Below are 17,685 nucleotides of genomic sequence, written 5' to 3'. Positions count from 1 at the left end.
CAAGGCAACCAGCTGGCCTCTACAGGAACTTAATTTCCACCTATTTTAAGTCGTAATAACATCATCCACCTGCATCAGGTAGGGGTTGAATTCACCTCCAAATAAAATAAACCTGAAATGTTGGTATTTAAATAAGACACAGGGTTGCTTTTCTCCCACTGCAGTAAAGAGCCTGGAGGAGCAGGCATCTTCCTACCTCCTACTAGCTTAACATCTCGTGTGTTTGCATGGCTACTGCCTTTGTTGTAAACTTTCATGTGGCCTGAGATATTTACTTCCTCATCACCTACTCTGAGTATCTTACCACTTCATATTACTATCAGTGATTCCTAGAAAACTAAACTTAATACTGCCACTCCCTTTAAGAAAAACTCTCCTGGTGTTTCTCTATTATTTTAGGATAAACACAGAGTCCTGCGTGTGTGGTGTGGCTCAGCGGTTGAGCATCAACCTATGAACCAGGAGTTCATGGTTCAATTCCTGATCAGGGCACATGCCTAGGTTTCAGGCTTGATCCCCAGTGTGGGCTGTGCAGGAGACAGCTGATCAATGATTCACTCTTGTCCTTGATGTTTCTTTCTCTCTCTCTCCCTCTCTCTCTTCTTCTCTGAAATCAATATCTATACTAATAAAAGGGTAATATGCAAATTGGTCACGATGACAACTGAAGAGCAGGTTGTGTGGGGCGACAAGTGTTAGCAAGAGATGACCAAATGACTGACCAGCAGGCTGTGTGGGGCAACCAGATTGGCGGGGGGGGGGGGGGGGAGGAGAAGAGGGAGGGCAGAGGGGGGAGCAGTAAGGGATGATCTGGCTGGCATGGAGGCAGATAGGGGTGATCAGGCAGGCGAGTAGTTAGGAGTCCCAGTTTATGAGAGGGATGTCCGACTTCCGGTTTCAGCCCAGCCGTAAGTCAGACATCCTCCAAGGGGTCCTGGATTGGAGAGGATCCAGGCTGGGCTGAGGGGACCCCTCTCTCCCATGCACAAATTTCATGCACCAGGCCTCCATTGCAATATCTTCCCTGCACACATCCTGAACATCTCAGTGCTCGCTAAGCAAGATGTGGTCCTTGGTACCTTTGTAGCTCTAGGTGTTTTGATGTAATAATCCACCTCTTCCTTTATCAGTTGCAAAACAGTTGAAAAGTAGAAATTGGAGTCAGCTACCAATTAAAATAACTTTTTTATTTATTTTAGTTTTTCTAGGAAAGCTGGATTGGCAGCACAGCCAGAATTAGGATGGTTATTTCCCTACCCCAACCCAAGTTTAGACACTGAGACTTTCATGAGGAGAAAGTCAGTCTACAAAGCAAACCGTTGACATTGGTTCAGCTGAACAGAACTTAAAATTCTAACATTAGTATCTTAGATCCTAAAGAAGTAAGCATTTCAGAGCTGGTGTAAAATTCACAACATCCGTGTTCTTGAGAATGTATTCTCTACCAAGCTTAGCGCTCAGCTTCCATCCTTAGGTTTGGGCCCACGGGCCCATCACAGGGTCCAAGATGGTTACTGGGGCTCCAGCCATTTCATTGACATTCTAGGCAGCAGGACAGAGGGTTGTAAGGAACCTTCCAGAAGTTCCATTTAGATATCATTGGCCAGACTGTTCTACATCGTTAGCCCAACTTCGAGAAAGGCTAGGAAAGAGAGAGTCTTATCCTGAACAGTAATATGTCCATCCCAAAACTGGTATTTCACTACTAAGAATAAAGAGGGGAAAATTGGTGTTTTGATGGCCACAGTCTTGGTCTCCCTGCCTCCTCTGAGCTCAGAGAACCCAAGAGTGGGACCCAGTTTTGTTATGTCCCAGAACAGCAGCCGCGGGAGAGAATGAATCCAAAGAAAGCCAAGAGGGGTCAAGTGCACACAACCAATGCTCTTTCCCAAAACTTGACAATTAGGTAACCCCAGGTTCTTCTGTGGAGAGGAGTAAGAAGAGGTAGTGAGAGGGATGTTCTTGGAATATTCCTGGAATGTGGTCCCTCATTGGGAGTGAAGCAGAAACTCACTGATGGAACATGAGGGCAGGGAGCAAGGGTTACCCTAACTGTGCCTTTCCCAGCCTCTCCTGCTGCCTTACCCAGTACCCCTACTGTAGAGGCCAACTCATCCTCCAACTCCAAGCTCAATGTCACCTTTCTATGGCACCATTCATGACCCGCATTCCCACCCCCACACAGGTCTCATTCTTGCAATCAGCATGTTCAGATTAAAAAGATAACACTTCTGTGCTATTAGAATGCTTATTTCTATGACTGTGTCTTCTCTCACTCTCATGCATATTCTAAGCGATTCAAGTTTTATCCCCTTTTCATGCCCTGCTTTGCTGTAATGCAATGATGATTGAATAGTGCTTATGAAGACATGTGCCCACCAGGGTGGCATTTGTCTAGTGACGATGCTGCACACCTGCTCATCCGACCCTCGCTGGTTTGGTTCAGTGGATAGAGCATCGGCCTGCAAACTGAAGGGTCCCAGATTCAATTCCAGTTGAGGGCATATGCCTGGGTTGTTGGCTCAATCCCCAGTAGGGGTGCAAGAGGCAGCCAATCAATGATTCCCTCTCATTATTGATGTTTCTATCTCTCTCTCCTTCACACTCCTTTCCTCTCTGAAGTCAATAAAAATTTTTTATAAAAATAAGAATTAATTTGCCCAGTTTAAAACCTGTTGGAATTTCCCTGGGGAACAGAATGGTCCAGTGGGTTAATGCTGATCAGAAAGGGGTAACCCCGGAAGGATACCACCATGCAGCATTCGGCTCTCAGCAGGTCTGAGCTGGTTGAGGCAAGTACAGGCTTCTCCTAACACTTTTTGTACCATAAAAAGTGAGACTTCCTGTACCTGGTGGCTGGCTGGTTGGTCAGAAGGAGGAAACAGATTGCCTGTCAGAGGAGCCAGGAGAGATGCAGTGTTGCTGGTCACTCCCCTTCTGAAGGGTGAATGGCGCTGTAGTGGTTAAAGCACAAGCTATAGACTCCGACCTGCAATGAGCCCCTGTTCTCCCACTGAACCCCCAGAGGAATTTTGGAAAACTGCAGAACCCATCACACATTTACAGCTGCCATCTACAGGTTTTCCTCCCCTAATTTAAATATCTCCTGCAAGGACTAGAATTTCCCTGTTTACTGTAAATAGGCTATAATACATTTTATCAAAGTACAGAGCCCAAAATTTAGCTCAGATTCTAAGACAATGTTCATTATATAAGCTAATTGCCAAAAATATCCCTCACTGCCTCACCCATCGAGCTAATCAGACTTAACTCCTCATCAGAGAGGAAGTCAATCTTCATTTGCAATTCATATGAACATACAGAAGTACCAACGCTCCACACTTCTGACCTCTGACTCTGAGATGCACAGAGGCCAGTGGACAGGAGAGGGTCAAAGCCTGGCCCTGAGTCTGTTTAGTTGACATAAAGCCCTGCTCCTCAGAGACCTTCCCTCAGGAGTGAGCCTTTCTCTTTTTTAAAAGTTTTAATTGATTTCAGAGAGGAAGGAAGAGGGAAAAAGAGAAACATCAATGATAATAGAGAATCATTGATTCACTGCCTCCTGCACAACCCCTACTGGGAATCAAGCCTGCACCCAGGCATGGGCCGTAACTGGGAGTTGGAACCGTGACCTCCTGGTTCATAGGTCCATGCTCAACCATTGAGCCACACCAGCAGGGTGCAGGAGCAAGTCTTTCCCAATTATCACTAGATTATTTGTATCCCAGGCCCAAGCTCCTTCAAAGGCTTGAGGTGGATGGTAAATGTCATTTCCTTTGTAAAGAGGCAGGAAACAACTGTGAGGGGGGAGGGAGAGGAGAGCTGGGAGACCTCAGACTCCTGGTGCTTTCTCAGCCAAGTCGGTTTTGGGGAGATGTGTACGTGCAACGTGATAATCTGAAAGCTGGCTCTCCCAAGAAATTATGCAAATTGTCCTAGATACTTGAACCACTGTTCTGAGTCTTTAGTATCCTCATATGTAAAATGCAATAGTACCTACTTTGAAAGACATTTCAGAAGAATACATAAAGGCATCTATACAAAGAAAGCTTGTAATGAAGTTCTGGGTGCAGAATGAGTACCCACTTTGTGCTCGCTGTTGTTATGGTTGTTGTTGTTGTTCTTCGACCCCTCTGCTTGCTAACAGGGACATTTCTCATTGGATTAAGTAATCCTCGGGCCCATCCCTAACATTTGTGCCCGCAGCCCATATATCCAAGCTCTGTCCACACACCTGCAACTAGCCACTTTTGAGTCTGGAACCTACATCTGGTGGCACATTTCACTCTCAGAAGGTTGCACTTGGGTAAGAAGCCCTCACATAGCTCGGAGATTGTCTGGGCAGGAAATTCAGGATTCTGACTTTCTGGAACTTGCTCTGCAAGGGGTTGGATCTAAGTCTGCTGGGCATATGTCCCTTGCCTAATAGATCTCTTGCCCATAGAGTAAGTCAGGAGCTACATAAAGCACAAGCCCAGCGCAGCGACCCCTCCTGCATGGGTCTGAAGCCCTTACCTCATGTTGTTATAAATCAATTAGCTCATGTGTGTGGATGTGTTTTAAATGTAAGACTTCAGTGTTATCTTGATGGCCTTTATTGATCCCAAATTCCATTAAAGTCAACCCCCTTGAACAAATGAATGGAAACCACAGACAAAGACCAGTTGGTAACCAGACTTCGCGGGAGGTGCTCAGGGCCGGAAGTGAACGCCTTGTCTTTGGTTTCAGGTCCCGGCTTCCAGGCCTCGGGATACAACTTCAATACCTACGACTGGAGGAGCGCAAAGCAGCGAGGGAGCCTGTCCCCGGTCACCAAGCCTCGGAGCCAGACTTACCCAGACGTGGGGCTAAGTAACGAAGACTGGGACCGCTCCACGGTCAGCGGGTAAGGCTCATCCCCCGTGGCCCTGTCCCGGCTGCTTTGTGTTGGACAGGAGGGGAGAAGGTCTGAACCTCTTTACGTCCATTGGCACATGTTTGCAGCATTGGCTTCTGGAAGCTGCTAGAATGGCCGTGCTGGCCTCGTGGCAGGATTCTAACACTTGTGTCTGCCCAGTGGGAGCTGGGGCACCACCGCACAGCAGGGCAAGTAAAACAGCAGCACGAGGGGGAAATCTACTTCTAAAAACCGTGGCCTCACTCTGTGACGTAATGTGAATATCTGTGTTTTCCGATGTCTTGACCCACAGGTTGAGAACCGCTAGCAGGGTCGTCTAAGACGATTGGAAAACACAGATATTGATATTACTATTCATAACAGTAGCAAAATTACAGTAATAAAGTAGCAACGAAAATAGTTTTGTAGTTGGGGGTCACCACAACACGAGGAACTGTATTAAAGGGTCTCAGCATCAGAAAGGTTGAGAACCACTGATTTAAAAGGTAGTTTCACATCAATTTTTATTTTTTAAAAACATACACCTAGGGCCCCATATTTTTTGCTAAGACATATTTTAGCGTTGTGTCCCTTACCAAAATACTTGAAGGAAATTTATAAAAAAATGATAGCACTTACTCGATCTGTACCAGTGATTTTCAACCCTTTGCATCTTGTGGCACACATTAATTAATTACTAACATTCCTTGGCACACCAAAAAATATATTTTTGCCGATCAGACAAAAAAAACCGGTGTCATTTTGATTTTATTCACACCAGACGGCTATGGTTGTGTTGGCTGTTGAAATTTGTCAATCTAAGGAAAAAGAGGTCAGTGCCCCTGACTACATAGGGTTAAGAATTCTTACAGCAGACTGGTTGAAAATCAATGACCTACACTGTGTTTACCATAGGGTGGGAAACCATTTTCTCTCTTAGAGAGAGTCTGACTTCTTCCCCTGCAGCATCGTAGCTGAAAGATATTCCTACACAAGCGCCACGTTAATGCAGTTCTTGGGGCAGTGGCCAAGAGCACGCAGAAGTTCAGTGAGCCAGACCAGGGGCCTCCTTTCATTCTAGCCTTTCCTAAGGGCCCTCACGCCCAGCCAGCTCTATATGGAAGCCGCAGTTAGAAGAAAGCCAAACCCAAAATGCATCTGGGTTTTTTGCGTGTGTGAGATGAAGGAGTGAGATTCTGGATACAGGAAGAAAAAAAAATCTAGCAGCATCGTCATTGTAACCAAGGCTGTGTCTTTTGGTGACAGTTTCACGGGGGCTCCGGACGGCGCGGAGGCGGAGCAGGAGGAGAACTTCTGGTCCCAGGCACTGGAGGATCTGGAGACCTGCGGGCAGTCGGGGATCCTGCGAGAGCTTGAGGTAGACTCGGCCCTGCTCCTTACTTTGACTGTTTCTACATTCATTATTTTTGGTCCTTCTGAGTTGGCATTTATCACGCCAGTGCATTTAAAAAGCTTTAACCCCTTTCCACAGGAGAAAGCTGACAGGCGTGTGTCTTTGAGAAACATGACTCTCTTGGTAGCTACCCTTTCTGTTTATATTTTTTGCTTGTGAAGCTGCCTCCCCTGCCCTCCTTGCCTTCCGGACAGCAATTTGATTTGATACAATGCCGTTAAAAATATGTTGATTTCCCCATTTTCACCCTCCCCCTCCCCCCACCTGAGCTGACTGACTTGTGGCTTCTGCCATTGCTCCCTGCTAACCCTGACTGTCCCTGTTTGCCACCGAGTCGCTAAGGAGGCAGCTCCGCCTCCCAGCAAGGGGCGCATCTCATTCCCTGAGTCGCTTTAGAAAGGTTTCTTTGGCATGTTTTCATTTGTACCCGGTACAGAAATTAATTTGATCGTGAAGCGGAACATAAGAGGAAATTGTATTGTCTTCTCTTTTGTCCTTTCAAATAGATGGCGACGCAGCTGGTGCAAAAAGGCCAGTCTGTGGGTTAAGCAGCCAGAATGCCATGCAGTGCTTTGCTGCTCATTGCAAATTCTGACCCCACATTAATTTAGTGTGCACGTGAGGAGTCCCGGCAAGATGGAGTGTCGTAGCTGAGCTCCTGCCGAAGTCCTTTAATCAAAGCCATGAATTTGCTGACATATTCACGCTTCGATCTGGGAAGTCCTGGGCTATTTCCTTTTATGTTCTTTTAAATTTCCTAAGCTGTAAAAAAAAAAAAAATAAAGTGGCAAAAGTTTCATTTTTATTTTGATGTCATACGAGGTCCCCATAAGGAATGTGAATGGCAAAACTGGGTGGAACTCTTGCAGTTTTAAAATGATGACTCATCTTTCTATTATTTTGCTTCTCAGTTGCATGTGTGGATATTTTGTGTGAATCTGCAAAGAGAATTGTAAACAAAAATATTAATTTGAATTTATAAATACCATAGTATTACCTGGCATGAATTTCAGCTTCCGAGCATGGCTAAAGGATCTGGAGATGGATAATCTGTTAAAACTTGAATATATTAAAACAGTAGCAATTAATTCCTTTTCATGCAACTCTCCAAAAGTGCAGAATGCTTAAGCGTCAGCTGGCTTATTTAAAATTTACCACTTCCTAAAGGGGCCAGAACTGAGAGACGAGCTCAGTTCACAATTCCTGAACATGCTCCTGCTTTTGTAAGCGTGTCTTTGCTCACGTGCCTTTTACATTTGGATGCTTTTTTATAGAAGCAACTCTCCTTCTAATATTCTATTATATCAGGTAAAATGCAAATGATTTAAAACATAGTATGTGTTTTTCACACCAAAATTGAGTGATCTAATGAAAACAACAACCATCAGCATAAAAGTTATACTGCACCAGCCTGCCAGCCTCCTGTAATGTACCTGCAGGTAGGTGTGGCTTTTGAAATTAGAAATCCAGAAGGGTAATGGGCTGAGTTTATCAGCCAAAGAGAAATTAAAGTCCTCAACTAGAAAGGATGATTGGAAAACTACAAAGAAGAGTCTTATTTACACTTTTATCACAAAAATACATTCATTTATTAGTTTAAATAAACTCTGATCCCTTATCCCTTAATTGCAAACCCTAATTATGCCCAAAAAAAAATATTATTTGAGCTAGGTTCAGGCATATAAAATTTACTTCCACTGCAAAAGTTAAAATGCAGCCCTAACCAGTTTGGCTCAGTGGATAAAATGTCGACCTGTGGATTCAAGGGTCCCAGATTCGATTCTGGTCAAGCGCATGTATCTTGGTTGAGGGCACATTCCCAGTAGGGATTATGCAGGAGGCAGCTGATTGATGTTTCTTGCTCATCAATATTTCTAACTGTCTCTCCATCTCCCTTCCTCTCTGTAAAAAACCAATAAAATATATTTTAAAAAGTTAAAATGCACTATAACTGTAACAAATGAAGATCAACTAAGTTGAAGTGACTACAATTGAAATGAAAAGAAAAATTATACTAGTCATTTTCCCCCATTGTTAGCAATAATTTAGGTTTAACTTAAAAAATGTATAGTTTTAACAAAAGAGAAAAATTCTAACTAAGACTTTGGACAAGTTACTTAATATGTATTATTAGATATATCTCTTTCTTTAAAATACAGGTTTATAATGAGAGAATACTTATATAGCACTTACTAAAGATCCAATAGAAATGAATTATTTTTGCCATTTGTTTGATTAATGAACACTGCTTTTGCTTTTTGTCTAATACAGAAAGTTTTAAACGTCAGATAGAGAACTCTTGAACGTATCTCTTCTAAGTTGTTTGCACATACCAGCTATCTCACTGATAATGTAGAAAAGAGGAAATTATAATTGTAAATTATGAGTTATGCAAAATATAAAAGGCCATAAATAATTCTTGGAGCCCAAACAAATCCTAGAAAATGTAAAATATTTTTTTTAACTTTTTATTGTAGTTCATGTGTTTGTGTTTTAATTGTTATATTGCTTCAGAGATGTCACTGACTCAATTGAAGTTCATTTTAAACAAAGCAAACCAAGCCATCAACTTGAACTAAAGACCTTTTGAGAATGTGTTCTTGCTCCCATCAGAACCCTTTCTAGACTGGTTTGTAACTTCTGCATGACTAAGGCTTATCAAAGCCAACTTATTTTCCGGTTGCAGTGATTAAGTATTTTATTTCCAACATGTTTTCTGTTGATTCCACGAAAAAAATGAATGTAAAAAATTAGATGTTAATAAAAGCAAATAACTAGTCTAAGTAGGCAAAAACAATAATAGGTAGGTGGTCCCCACAGCCAGAGAGCCGTCTACTACAGTAGATTAAACAACAAAAAAATGATACATGTGAGTTAAGTGCCATAAAATAAAAGGATGTCCCAGGATACCCATAAAACTGGTCACTAAAAAGTTTTATTTGGAAAGGAATATATCTGAAATAAACCAAAATATGGATGATTCATACTGGTTTAAATATTAGGGTTTAATTGACTAAAAAGTTCAGTTTTATATGTTTCAACCTAATATTTGGCTGGGAAGCTACACACCTTGGTTGTCAAGAATAAAATCTGGAGTCAGATTGCTAAGGTTGCAATCCAAGATAACCAAGTGGGCAAGTTGCTTAACTTATCCAGGCATCCCTGGCCTTAACTGAAATGGGAAGGTATAATAATTAAATGATATTCTAGATACACACATGTATATAAATGATATTCAGCACATGTTAATGTTCAGTGACCAGAAAGGTTTTATTACATTTACTTTTTCAAAATTATGATTTAAAAACTGATGTAGTTAGGATATTAGTAAGATTATTTTCTTATTTCCTTTTTTTAAAAATATATTTTATTGATTTTTTTACAGAGAAGAGAGAGGAATAGAGAGTTAGAAACATCAATGAAAGAGAATCATTGATCAGCTGCCTCTTGCACACCCCCTACTGGGGATGGGCCCACAACCAAGGTACAAGCCCTTAACCAGATTCGAACCCGGGACCTTTCAATCCGAAGGCTGATGCTCTATCCACTGAGCTAAACTGTTTTCGGCTCTTATTTCCTTTTCAACAGAGATGTAGATATGTGCACAAGAGCACTAAAATTTGGCTGCCATGCAAAGATCTTGTTGGAGGTATATTTATAGTTGGACACCAGGTGAATTTGGAATTATAAAACCTTAGATAAAAATGAAAACTCTACGCACTTTGTAGCCTTTCCTCCTGATCTATAATTTTAGGTAGTGCCCTTGGCTCATTTACTACCTATATTGCCTCGGGTAAGTCACCCTCTTTGTGTCTCAGTTTCCTCATCTGTAAATTAGGAGGAGGAATAGTGTTTCTTTCATAAAGTTGTTGTGAGGCTTCAATGGGTGAATACATTCAAAGGACTCAACAGGTTACACTTCTGTTGCTTTTGGCATCAGTGTTCCTATAAACCACTGCGTGGAGCTGCAGCCAGTGACACAGCATATGGAACCGCTTTTCTGTTCCCAGGATTTCCGGCAGATTCACCAATTTTGCTTTACCTTCCTATAGCCATCGTTGGGAGGAACACAGGCATATTTTCAGAATTTCAGCATCCTCCCAACGTGAGAAAGGGGCATCCCCAACACGATACTGGTTTCAAGGGCTCTTTTTGTTCCCCTCTGTGAGTCAATCATTTTGGGGAGCTAATCTTCCAGGCTTGCTATTCCTGGTGTATTCCATAGAGAACGTATTTGAAACTGAAACTGGTAACATCCCAATTCACTGGTAAAACCCAATCCAGGTGCCACAGCTTCTGCACAAGGGCTGAATCCAAGTAGCGTAATAAATCATTCCTCTTTAACCTCTCTCAAGATCTCACACAAAGGCCATTTCTAAGAAACAAATGACGTAGAGACCTAGCTGATCTAGAAGCTTCTGGGCCAGTGGCCAAAGGAAAGACAATAGGCAAGGGGCTTCGAGTAGGAGCTCTTGTTCTTGTACCCATAGCTCCATTTTAGCCATTGTTTTTCCCAGGTGGGACCAGAGGCAGCATTTGCAAGTAGAGGCGGCCTGGTCTCCAATGAGAAGTTCTTAGCTCATTTCTGCAAGACACAATGAAGGTCGCCTCATGAATCCCATCCTTAGAGCCCACTCAGTGGAAAGTTAATGCTTAAAATGTAGTTTACAGTAAGCAAATGTTAGAGCTTTTCAATTTGCCTCAGAACTGCCAGGGGTGGTATCTGATTAAATAAACCCAGCAGCTTAAGTACTTAAATTGGATTTGAGATGCGCATTACAAATGGCACTTACAAAGCACTTTTTTCCAGATTTTCATACTTCGGTGACTTTATCCATCCTTCAGTCTTTGGTTATGCCCTGAAGACACTGTCTTTTGACTGGGCAGAGGCAGAAATGTGCTTAATGTTGAGCGATCAAACCCTTCCCTTCCTTCGTTCATGGCTTAATTGTTTCTGAAAATTGTCAATGCCGCAGGCAACAATCATGTCCGGGAGCACCATGAGTTTGAATCACGAGGCCCCAACACCTCGCAGTCAGCTGGGGCGACAGGCCAGCTTCCAGGAACGGAGCAGCCCTCGGCCACACTATAGCCAAACAACTCGGAGCAACACCCTGCCCTCGGAGGTGGGCAGGAAGTCCGTCCCCCTGAGGAAAATGAAACAAGATATAAAGGAGATCATGTCCCCAACTCCGGTGGAGCTGCACAAGGTCAGGAAGCTTTCTTCTCTTCCCTTGGGGTCACACTTAGTAGCCGTTGTGCATAGCCTGACGCAAGCAGGATAATCACCTTGCACTTTGGTCTCAGCCAGGGCTTAAAGGTAGATTGGCAGAGACTTTGCTTGTTTTTCCAACATTTCAAGCAATGAATTAATAAAAAACGTGTTTGTGGCCAAAATCTTCTCATGAAAGTTCAAGACTCCAGTGTCATGTGGAGCTTTGATGATTGGTCTATTATTCCAGATTCACGGGGAAGGGCAGGAAGGATTTTCCTAAATGTATATGCTCCTAACTTGACTCAAAAGGGGCTTCCGGTGTAATGTAAGGGAAGGCTTAATCCTTAATTTCAGACTTATGGGTAGCTGACTACATTACTTGACGGACATGAAGTTTTCTTCAAGAGGATTTAGATGTCTTGGGTTTGGAAAGGGTAAGCCTGGTGATGTTCCGTCTCTGCTACGATAGTTGCCTCACTGTACTTCATGGAAGAAAACCCACAATGGCACACGGAGCTGAACTTGAGCGGCCAGCAGAGTTTAAGGCGTATGTGAGTGGCAGTGTTTGTGGAATGGAGTAATCCAGGTGTCTGGTTTTTTTTTGTAGAACTAATGCTTTGTTTTTGTTAATACAGAAGGATACTTACACTCTCGCTCTGTTTTTCTTGAGAACCAAGACCCTCTCTGTAGTCAATAATCTAGTAACTAGAGATTATTTTACCCAGAAGAGCAAATACATGTCAGATTAAAAGATGACAGGCCAGCCACTCCTTTTTTGCTCTAAGCAGGCGTCCTCAAACTTTTTAAAGTGGGGGCCAGATCACAGTCCCTCAGAGAGCTGGAGGGCCGGACTATATGAACTACTAATTCCTACTGTAACACCTTGGCTGCGCTCACTGCCCAAAAAACCTGGCGGGCCGGATCAGACTCCTCTGCGGGCCGCATGTGGCCCTCGGGCCGTAGTTTGAAGACGCCTGAGTCTAAAGGCATCAGTTTCCCTAACCACCTATTAAAAGTAGCTATTTCTTTTACAGCCGACAGAGCATATGGTGAAAGAAAGGACTCTGTGGAAAGTTGGGTTCTGAACTTGGCGTTCCATTCACTTAAAGAATCTTGTTGCGAATCCCCAGCAAGCACCTAGTCTAATGGGGAGACATTCTGGGAGACGGCGGGAAGACAGTGGGATAGGGTCAATGATAGAAGCAAGACTGGGCTGCCTTGGAGGACAGAGTGGGACCCTTCCCACTACAGGGGAATAGGAAAGCTTCCTAGGAGCAGGTATTGCCTCTGCAGGAAAGTGGAGCTTGGGGAAGTGAAGAGTGGGAAGCATTCTAAGTACAGAAAAGAGCATGTGCAAAGGATGTCAAGACTATAATGTGCTGAGAAGATGAGAATATCCCAACATATCGCCTCAGCCTTGAATTGAAGCCTGTGCCTTATGAGGAACTGCAGAACTTTATAGAAAAGCAAAGGAGTTTCTGACATTGTAGGGTAGTGACCCAGGGGTAGCCCATACCACACATTAGGTTGCTTATCTAGTTACCCTGAAAGGATCTGTCTGTTCAGTGATCACGGCCTTCACCCCCTCTCACATGTCCTAACACACTGAGGACTGCACCATTAGCAGGCTGAAGGCCTCACCGTCTTCAATTGCAGAAGCTGTATAGTCAGTGCTAATTCTGCTGTGTCAAGAAGAGGGCTGGCCCCTCCTAATTCCCTCCCCTATTGCCCTCTTCTCTAAATCTCTGTGCCCAGGCAGAGGAGAGCACTCTTCCGACTCACCCGCCCTCAGCACCGAGAGAAAGGACACCACGATGTATGGAGCGCCTACTGTGTGCTGCATGTCACCGGTGTATGCCCCTCCCACTAGCCCTCCTGAGCAGATATTTACTGTCCCCATCTATACAGGGAAGTAGCGAGTACAAAACAGAGTCACTTCTCTTCTGGAGTGAAGCAGTCTCCTCCCGGCAAAAGTATCATTAGCCCAGCCCAAAGCCGGTCTCCCCTCCCCTCCTACACTGGCTGCAATTAGCACAGCTGTGATGGTGACTTTGATGTGCAGATGGTTACAGGTGAGGTTAAAACATGGCTGTGCTGAAAACAGATCCTGTTAAAAGTTTTTCATGCAGTGCGTGGCCGGGTAGGACTGGCTGAAACTGCGAAGGTTGTGGATCAGGAGGCCGTGCTGTCACAGACACAGGTGGGCCAGCTTAACCCAATCAATGCGCTTTGCTTCAGTGCATTTCCCTCATAGCTTCCCCTCCTTCTGAACTGACCTCAAAGTAAGACTGAAATATAGATGGTGGCTGGGCATCATATGACACCGAATATGAGCTGGTGAAGTGGTGGCACCTGCTGCCTGACTGTGCGGGATTCTGAGTGGTTTTTGCTCACATCTCAGGCCTCTCTTCTTTGCTAAGTGACTTGGGGTGCTCTGAGGGGCCATTCACGTGGTGGTTGTGAAACTTTCCGTGTTGAAGTGGTCGGACTCCGCTCAGAGCCGAGACCTTTGCCTGGAGGTGCCTTTTGAACTCTGGACGATTGGCCGAGACCTTGGAAAAGCACAGTGATGCGTTGACAGACCTGAGTGATCCTTCATTGGGTACCGCCAGCCTGCACCAAAACTTCGTGAAAAGTACTCTCGTGTGATGGTGTAGAGAAGGTGCCAGGGAATTAGAAACATACCCCTCCCCCAAGATTGAGTACCCAGCCTGACACAGGGAGTGAGGGCTGGTTTTCCGTTCCCTGAGCCCCTTGGGTGCACTTGCTAAGTGGACCCAGAGGAGGAATTCCCCAGGAGCTGGGAAGAGCCGAGCGAGAGGCTGGGGATGTTTATATTCTTTCTGGGGGCACTTGGAAAGCTGTCCCCGTGAGAACAGTGTTGGCCGTTCCTGTCCAGGCCAATCTCTTACTGTAGCTAGAAGCTGACTGGGAGGCGAGGGGCAAATGAGCAGGTTTCCACCCCCATTTCTGGAGAGGAGGACAAAAGGAAGAGCAGCCCATCTCCTGGTGATGGAGGAGTAAGGTCTTCGTACAGCAGAGCAGAGCATGGGTTTGTCTTTCAGTTTGTTGAGTTTCATCGGACTCTCATTGTTTGCACCCACATTCCTTCTAGTCTCCCTAGTCATTCCTCTCTTCCATAGACCTTCAGAAGTCCTGGGCGATTTTGTCCATTTCACATCATTTGCTGTGTCTCAGGCTCCACCAGGTCCTGGCAGGTCTTCCTTGAAGTTGCCCGGTTGTCCATCTTTCTCATGAGCCCAAATCGCTAGCCATCCTTCCTGACACTGGAGAACAGACAGAACTGAAGCCTCACTTCCCGTGTGGGTGGGGAGGAAGTTGAAGCTGGACTGATGGCTTAGTGCTTTGTTGGGGGGAGACAGGTTGGGGGTCCCTGGGAAGTGATACTCAGGTCCCCTTAGCCCACTGCCTGTCAGACTGTCCTGGCTGAGTCACACAGTCTGAAATCATTTTATCTCACATGTTGGCACACACTTACACCACATTCACATATGAATGAGTCCAAATTTTTACACTAACATCTTCTATTTCTTGTTTATTTTTTCTTAAATGTGATCGCAAGAAGCTGATTTTCAGGCTTCTTAATGGGTCACAACCAAAAGTTTGCAGGCTGCAGCCCTAGATAATCGTTTGGCGTGTGACCCTCCGCTGACCTTTTCTGGATGACATGGGGTGCTTGTTCAAATGCAGGCTCCTAGTCTCCACCCAGACTTAGCATTTTCTGGAAGATCAGGCCAAAAATCTCCCCTTTAGCAACCTCATGAGTGGATTCTATTGTGCCCTAAAGATTGAGCATCATTTTCTTGGGTGTTACTAACTACTCTTGTTTCGGTGAAATCCCAGGCAGCAACTGGATGATGAGGTAAAGAGATGAGGTTGCATCTTTGGCCTTGAACTTCTGAGTTTTATCTTTAAAATGAATTCTGGTTTGTCCTGTAGCTTATCGCAGATTCTTCCTCTTTGCAAGTAAGGCGCCTGGGATCTTCGCTATAGTTTATTGATGATCCTTCTTTCCCTCCTGAAGCGTGAATAGCCTTTGGTGTCCACTTAATCCATTTCTGAGATGAAGTCCAGCTTCACTTCTTTGCACAGTTTAAGACCCAAAAAATTCCAGTAGAGTAGAAAGTTCCCCACATTCAGAGCATTTGGACTTTTTAAAATCATATTGACATTTCCTGTGCTCTGCCATGCATGTTTTTCAATGAAATTACATGTCTTATTTGTAAGCAACTATTTTTATTATTTCACTTTGCAGAAATATTTATTTCCAGCATCTGCTTTTACTGGCAGCTTCCGGTGGCATTTGTGTCACTAGGATGTGGCTTATTTCTTGTGGCTGCGTTTCTGCCATCAACTTGCCCAGCCAGTGCGCTCTGCATTGTCCACGTGTTTGAGAGTTTGGAGAAGGGACCTTGTTCTTCCTGAGAGTACAAGGTTTTACTCCTCGAAGGATGCCATTCTTGTCATTTCATGGCAGCTTCTTCCGCAGCCCACCTCCTGACAGGAGCTGGCTCAGCCCTGGGCGAGAATGTGAAATGGAAATTCATGCTGTTTATCAGACACAGGCCTCTTCCTCACCAAGTATCCATCCAGAGTTGGTGCCCAGATCAAAGGAGCCCTCACACCAGGCCTTCTCTGATAGCTAGTGTAGCATCGTCTTACTGTGGAAGTCACGAAAAGCTAAAACTACAGACTGGGTGTCAGAGCCTTTTCTTTTGCCTGCCCCTATGCTAGACCAGCTTCTCCTCCTTCAGGCGAGGAGTGATGACTGAGGGAGCATCAGGGAGGCTCGGTCCCAGTCTGACAGTCCTCAGCTGCCTCACTTCCCAGATCCTCAGTTAGCAAAGGGACAGCTCATTATCGGGAGAAGAGTCTTCACAAACAGTATTTTCCCTGGGGGAGTTGCCATCCTTCAGATCTCGCCAAAGCCATACACTGTTAGAACCCCAGAACATGAGGTCTCCTCAGGATCTCAGACTTACAAGAGATCCAGCCAGCTGCCTCAGAGCCCCCCGAGGCGGGGATGTGGGCCAGAATGAGGCCTGCTCCAATGACAAATGAGGGATGTCTAGTTACCCAACACCACATCAGCATGAGCAGCACGTTCTTCCCCTATGAAACCAGGGCAGCTAAGTACAGTATCTGAATGTGTTGAGGGAACATGGATTGTAGAATAAGGGTTGGAATTCAGGTTGTACGTTTTATATAATGGATTATCCAACCCTGACAATCCTCAGGATGTGTCATTTCGGTCAGCTTCCCTTGTCTATGCTCCTGTTAAAACAACTTTTCAAAATGTGAAAAACATAATTCATATGCAAGTGATTGGCTTGAATAATATATGCCACATACATACACATTACAGGCCCAGTTCACAAATTTGTGCACCTTGAAAGGCGCTGTGAGCCACGAAGCTATAGTGGGCACAAAGATGGGTCTCGGCCCAACCTCCACACCCCCACCTGGTCCCTCCTGCCACAGCCCCACTCCCACTACCACCACTCTCATATGCTAACTGTGCCAGCTCCTCTTGCACCTGCTGATGACACGGAGCAATTAGGGCTGACACCAGCAACAGGTGCAAGCAGGGCCAGCACCATCAGTGGGTTTGAGTGGCAGCTGATGCCCTGATCACCCCTCAGGAGCAGGTGCAGGTGGAGAAGCCCTTAGGGGTGATCAAGACCGGCACCAGGCACCAACAGCAGTGGTTCCAGCACCAGCTATGGGTGTGAGTGGGACCAGCACTGGCAGTGGGTGCAAGCAGGGCCATTGCTGACAGTGGGTACAGGAGCAGGGGGAGGTAGAGAAGTCCTGAGGGGCAATCAGGGCTGGCAGCTGCTGCTCACACCCACTGACAGCGCTGAGCAAACGGTGCTGGCTCCAGGTGCCAGCAGCAGGCGCAAGCAGTGGGCAGGACCACAGCATATGGGAGCAAAGGATTTTCAGTAACCACCAGAGGCTCACTCCAATGACAGCAACTGGCACCCCGCCTTGATCTGGCGCCCCTGCTCACTTGCTCCACCATCTGCCATGGTTGATGCCCACCATGTTCCATGTGTGCTCCCTGGTGGTCATAGCAACCAGTTGTCCAGTTGTTCAGTTGTTTGGTTGTTCCGCCATTTGGTCTATTTGCATATTAGGTTTTTATATATATAGATA

The 17,685-nt window shown here is 45.1% G+C and overlaps 1 protein-coding gene across 8 annotated transcripts in view; it reads left to right on the top strand.

Annotated features, from left to right (window-relative positions):
• The window catches only part of GRIP1 (glutamate receptor interacting protein 1), a 658,373-nt gene that overhangs the window by 625,662 nt on the left and 15,026 nt on the right, over positions 1–17,685 (top strand). For 5 of the 8 annotated variants that reach the window (XM_036455350.2, XM_036455348.2, XM_036455354.2 and 2 more), the window contains 4 exons: positions 4,729–4,885; positions 6,143–6,254; positions 6,369–6,413; positions 11,267–11,500. In XM_036455350.2, coding sequence (XP_036311243.1) covers positions 4,729–4,885; positions 6,143–6,254; positions 6,369–6,413; positions 11,267–11,500 — 548 coding nt within the window. The remainder of the gene's footprint in view (positions 1–4,728; positions 4,886–6,142; positions 6,255–6,368; positions 6,414–11,266; positions 11,501–17,685) is intronic. The other 3 variants (XM_045588225.1, XM_036455356.2, XM_036455355.2) reach the window with 1 other exon arrangement.

Source organism: Pipistrellus kuhlii, unplaced genomic scaffold, assembly GCF_014108245.1.
Source record: "Pipistrellus kuhlii isolate mPipKuh1 unplaced genomic scaffold, mPipKuh1.p scaffold_m20_p_3, whole genome shotgun sequence".
Lineage (NCBI taxonomy): Eukaryota > Metazoa > Chordata > Mammalia > Chiroptera > Vespertilionidae > Pipistrellus > Pipistrellus kuhlii.
Note: the sequence above shows the minus strand (reverse complement) of the source record. Positions and strands in the feature narration are given on the sequence as shown.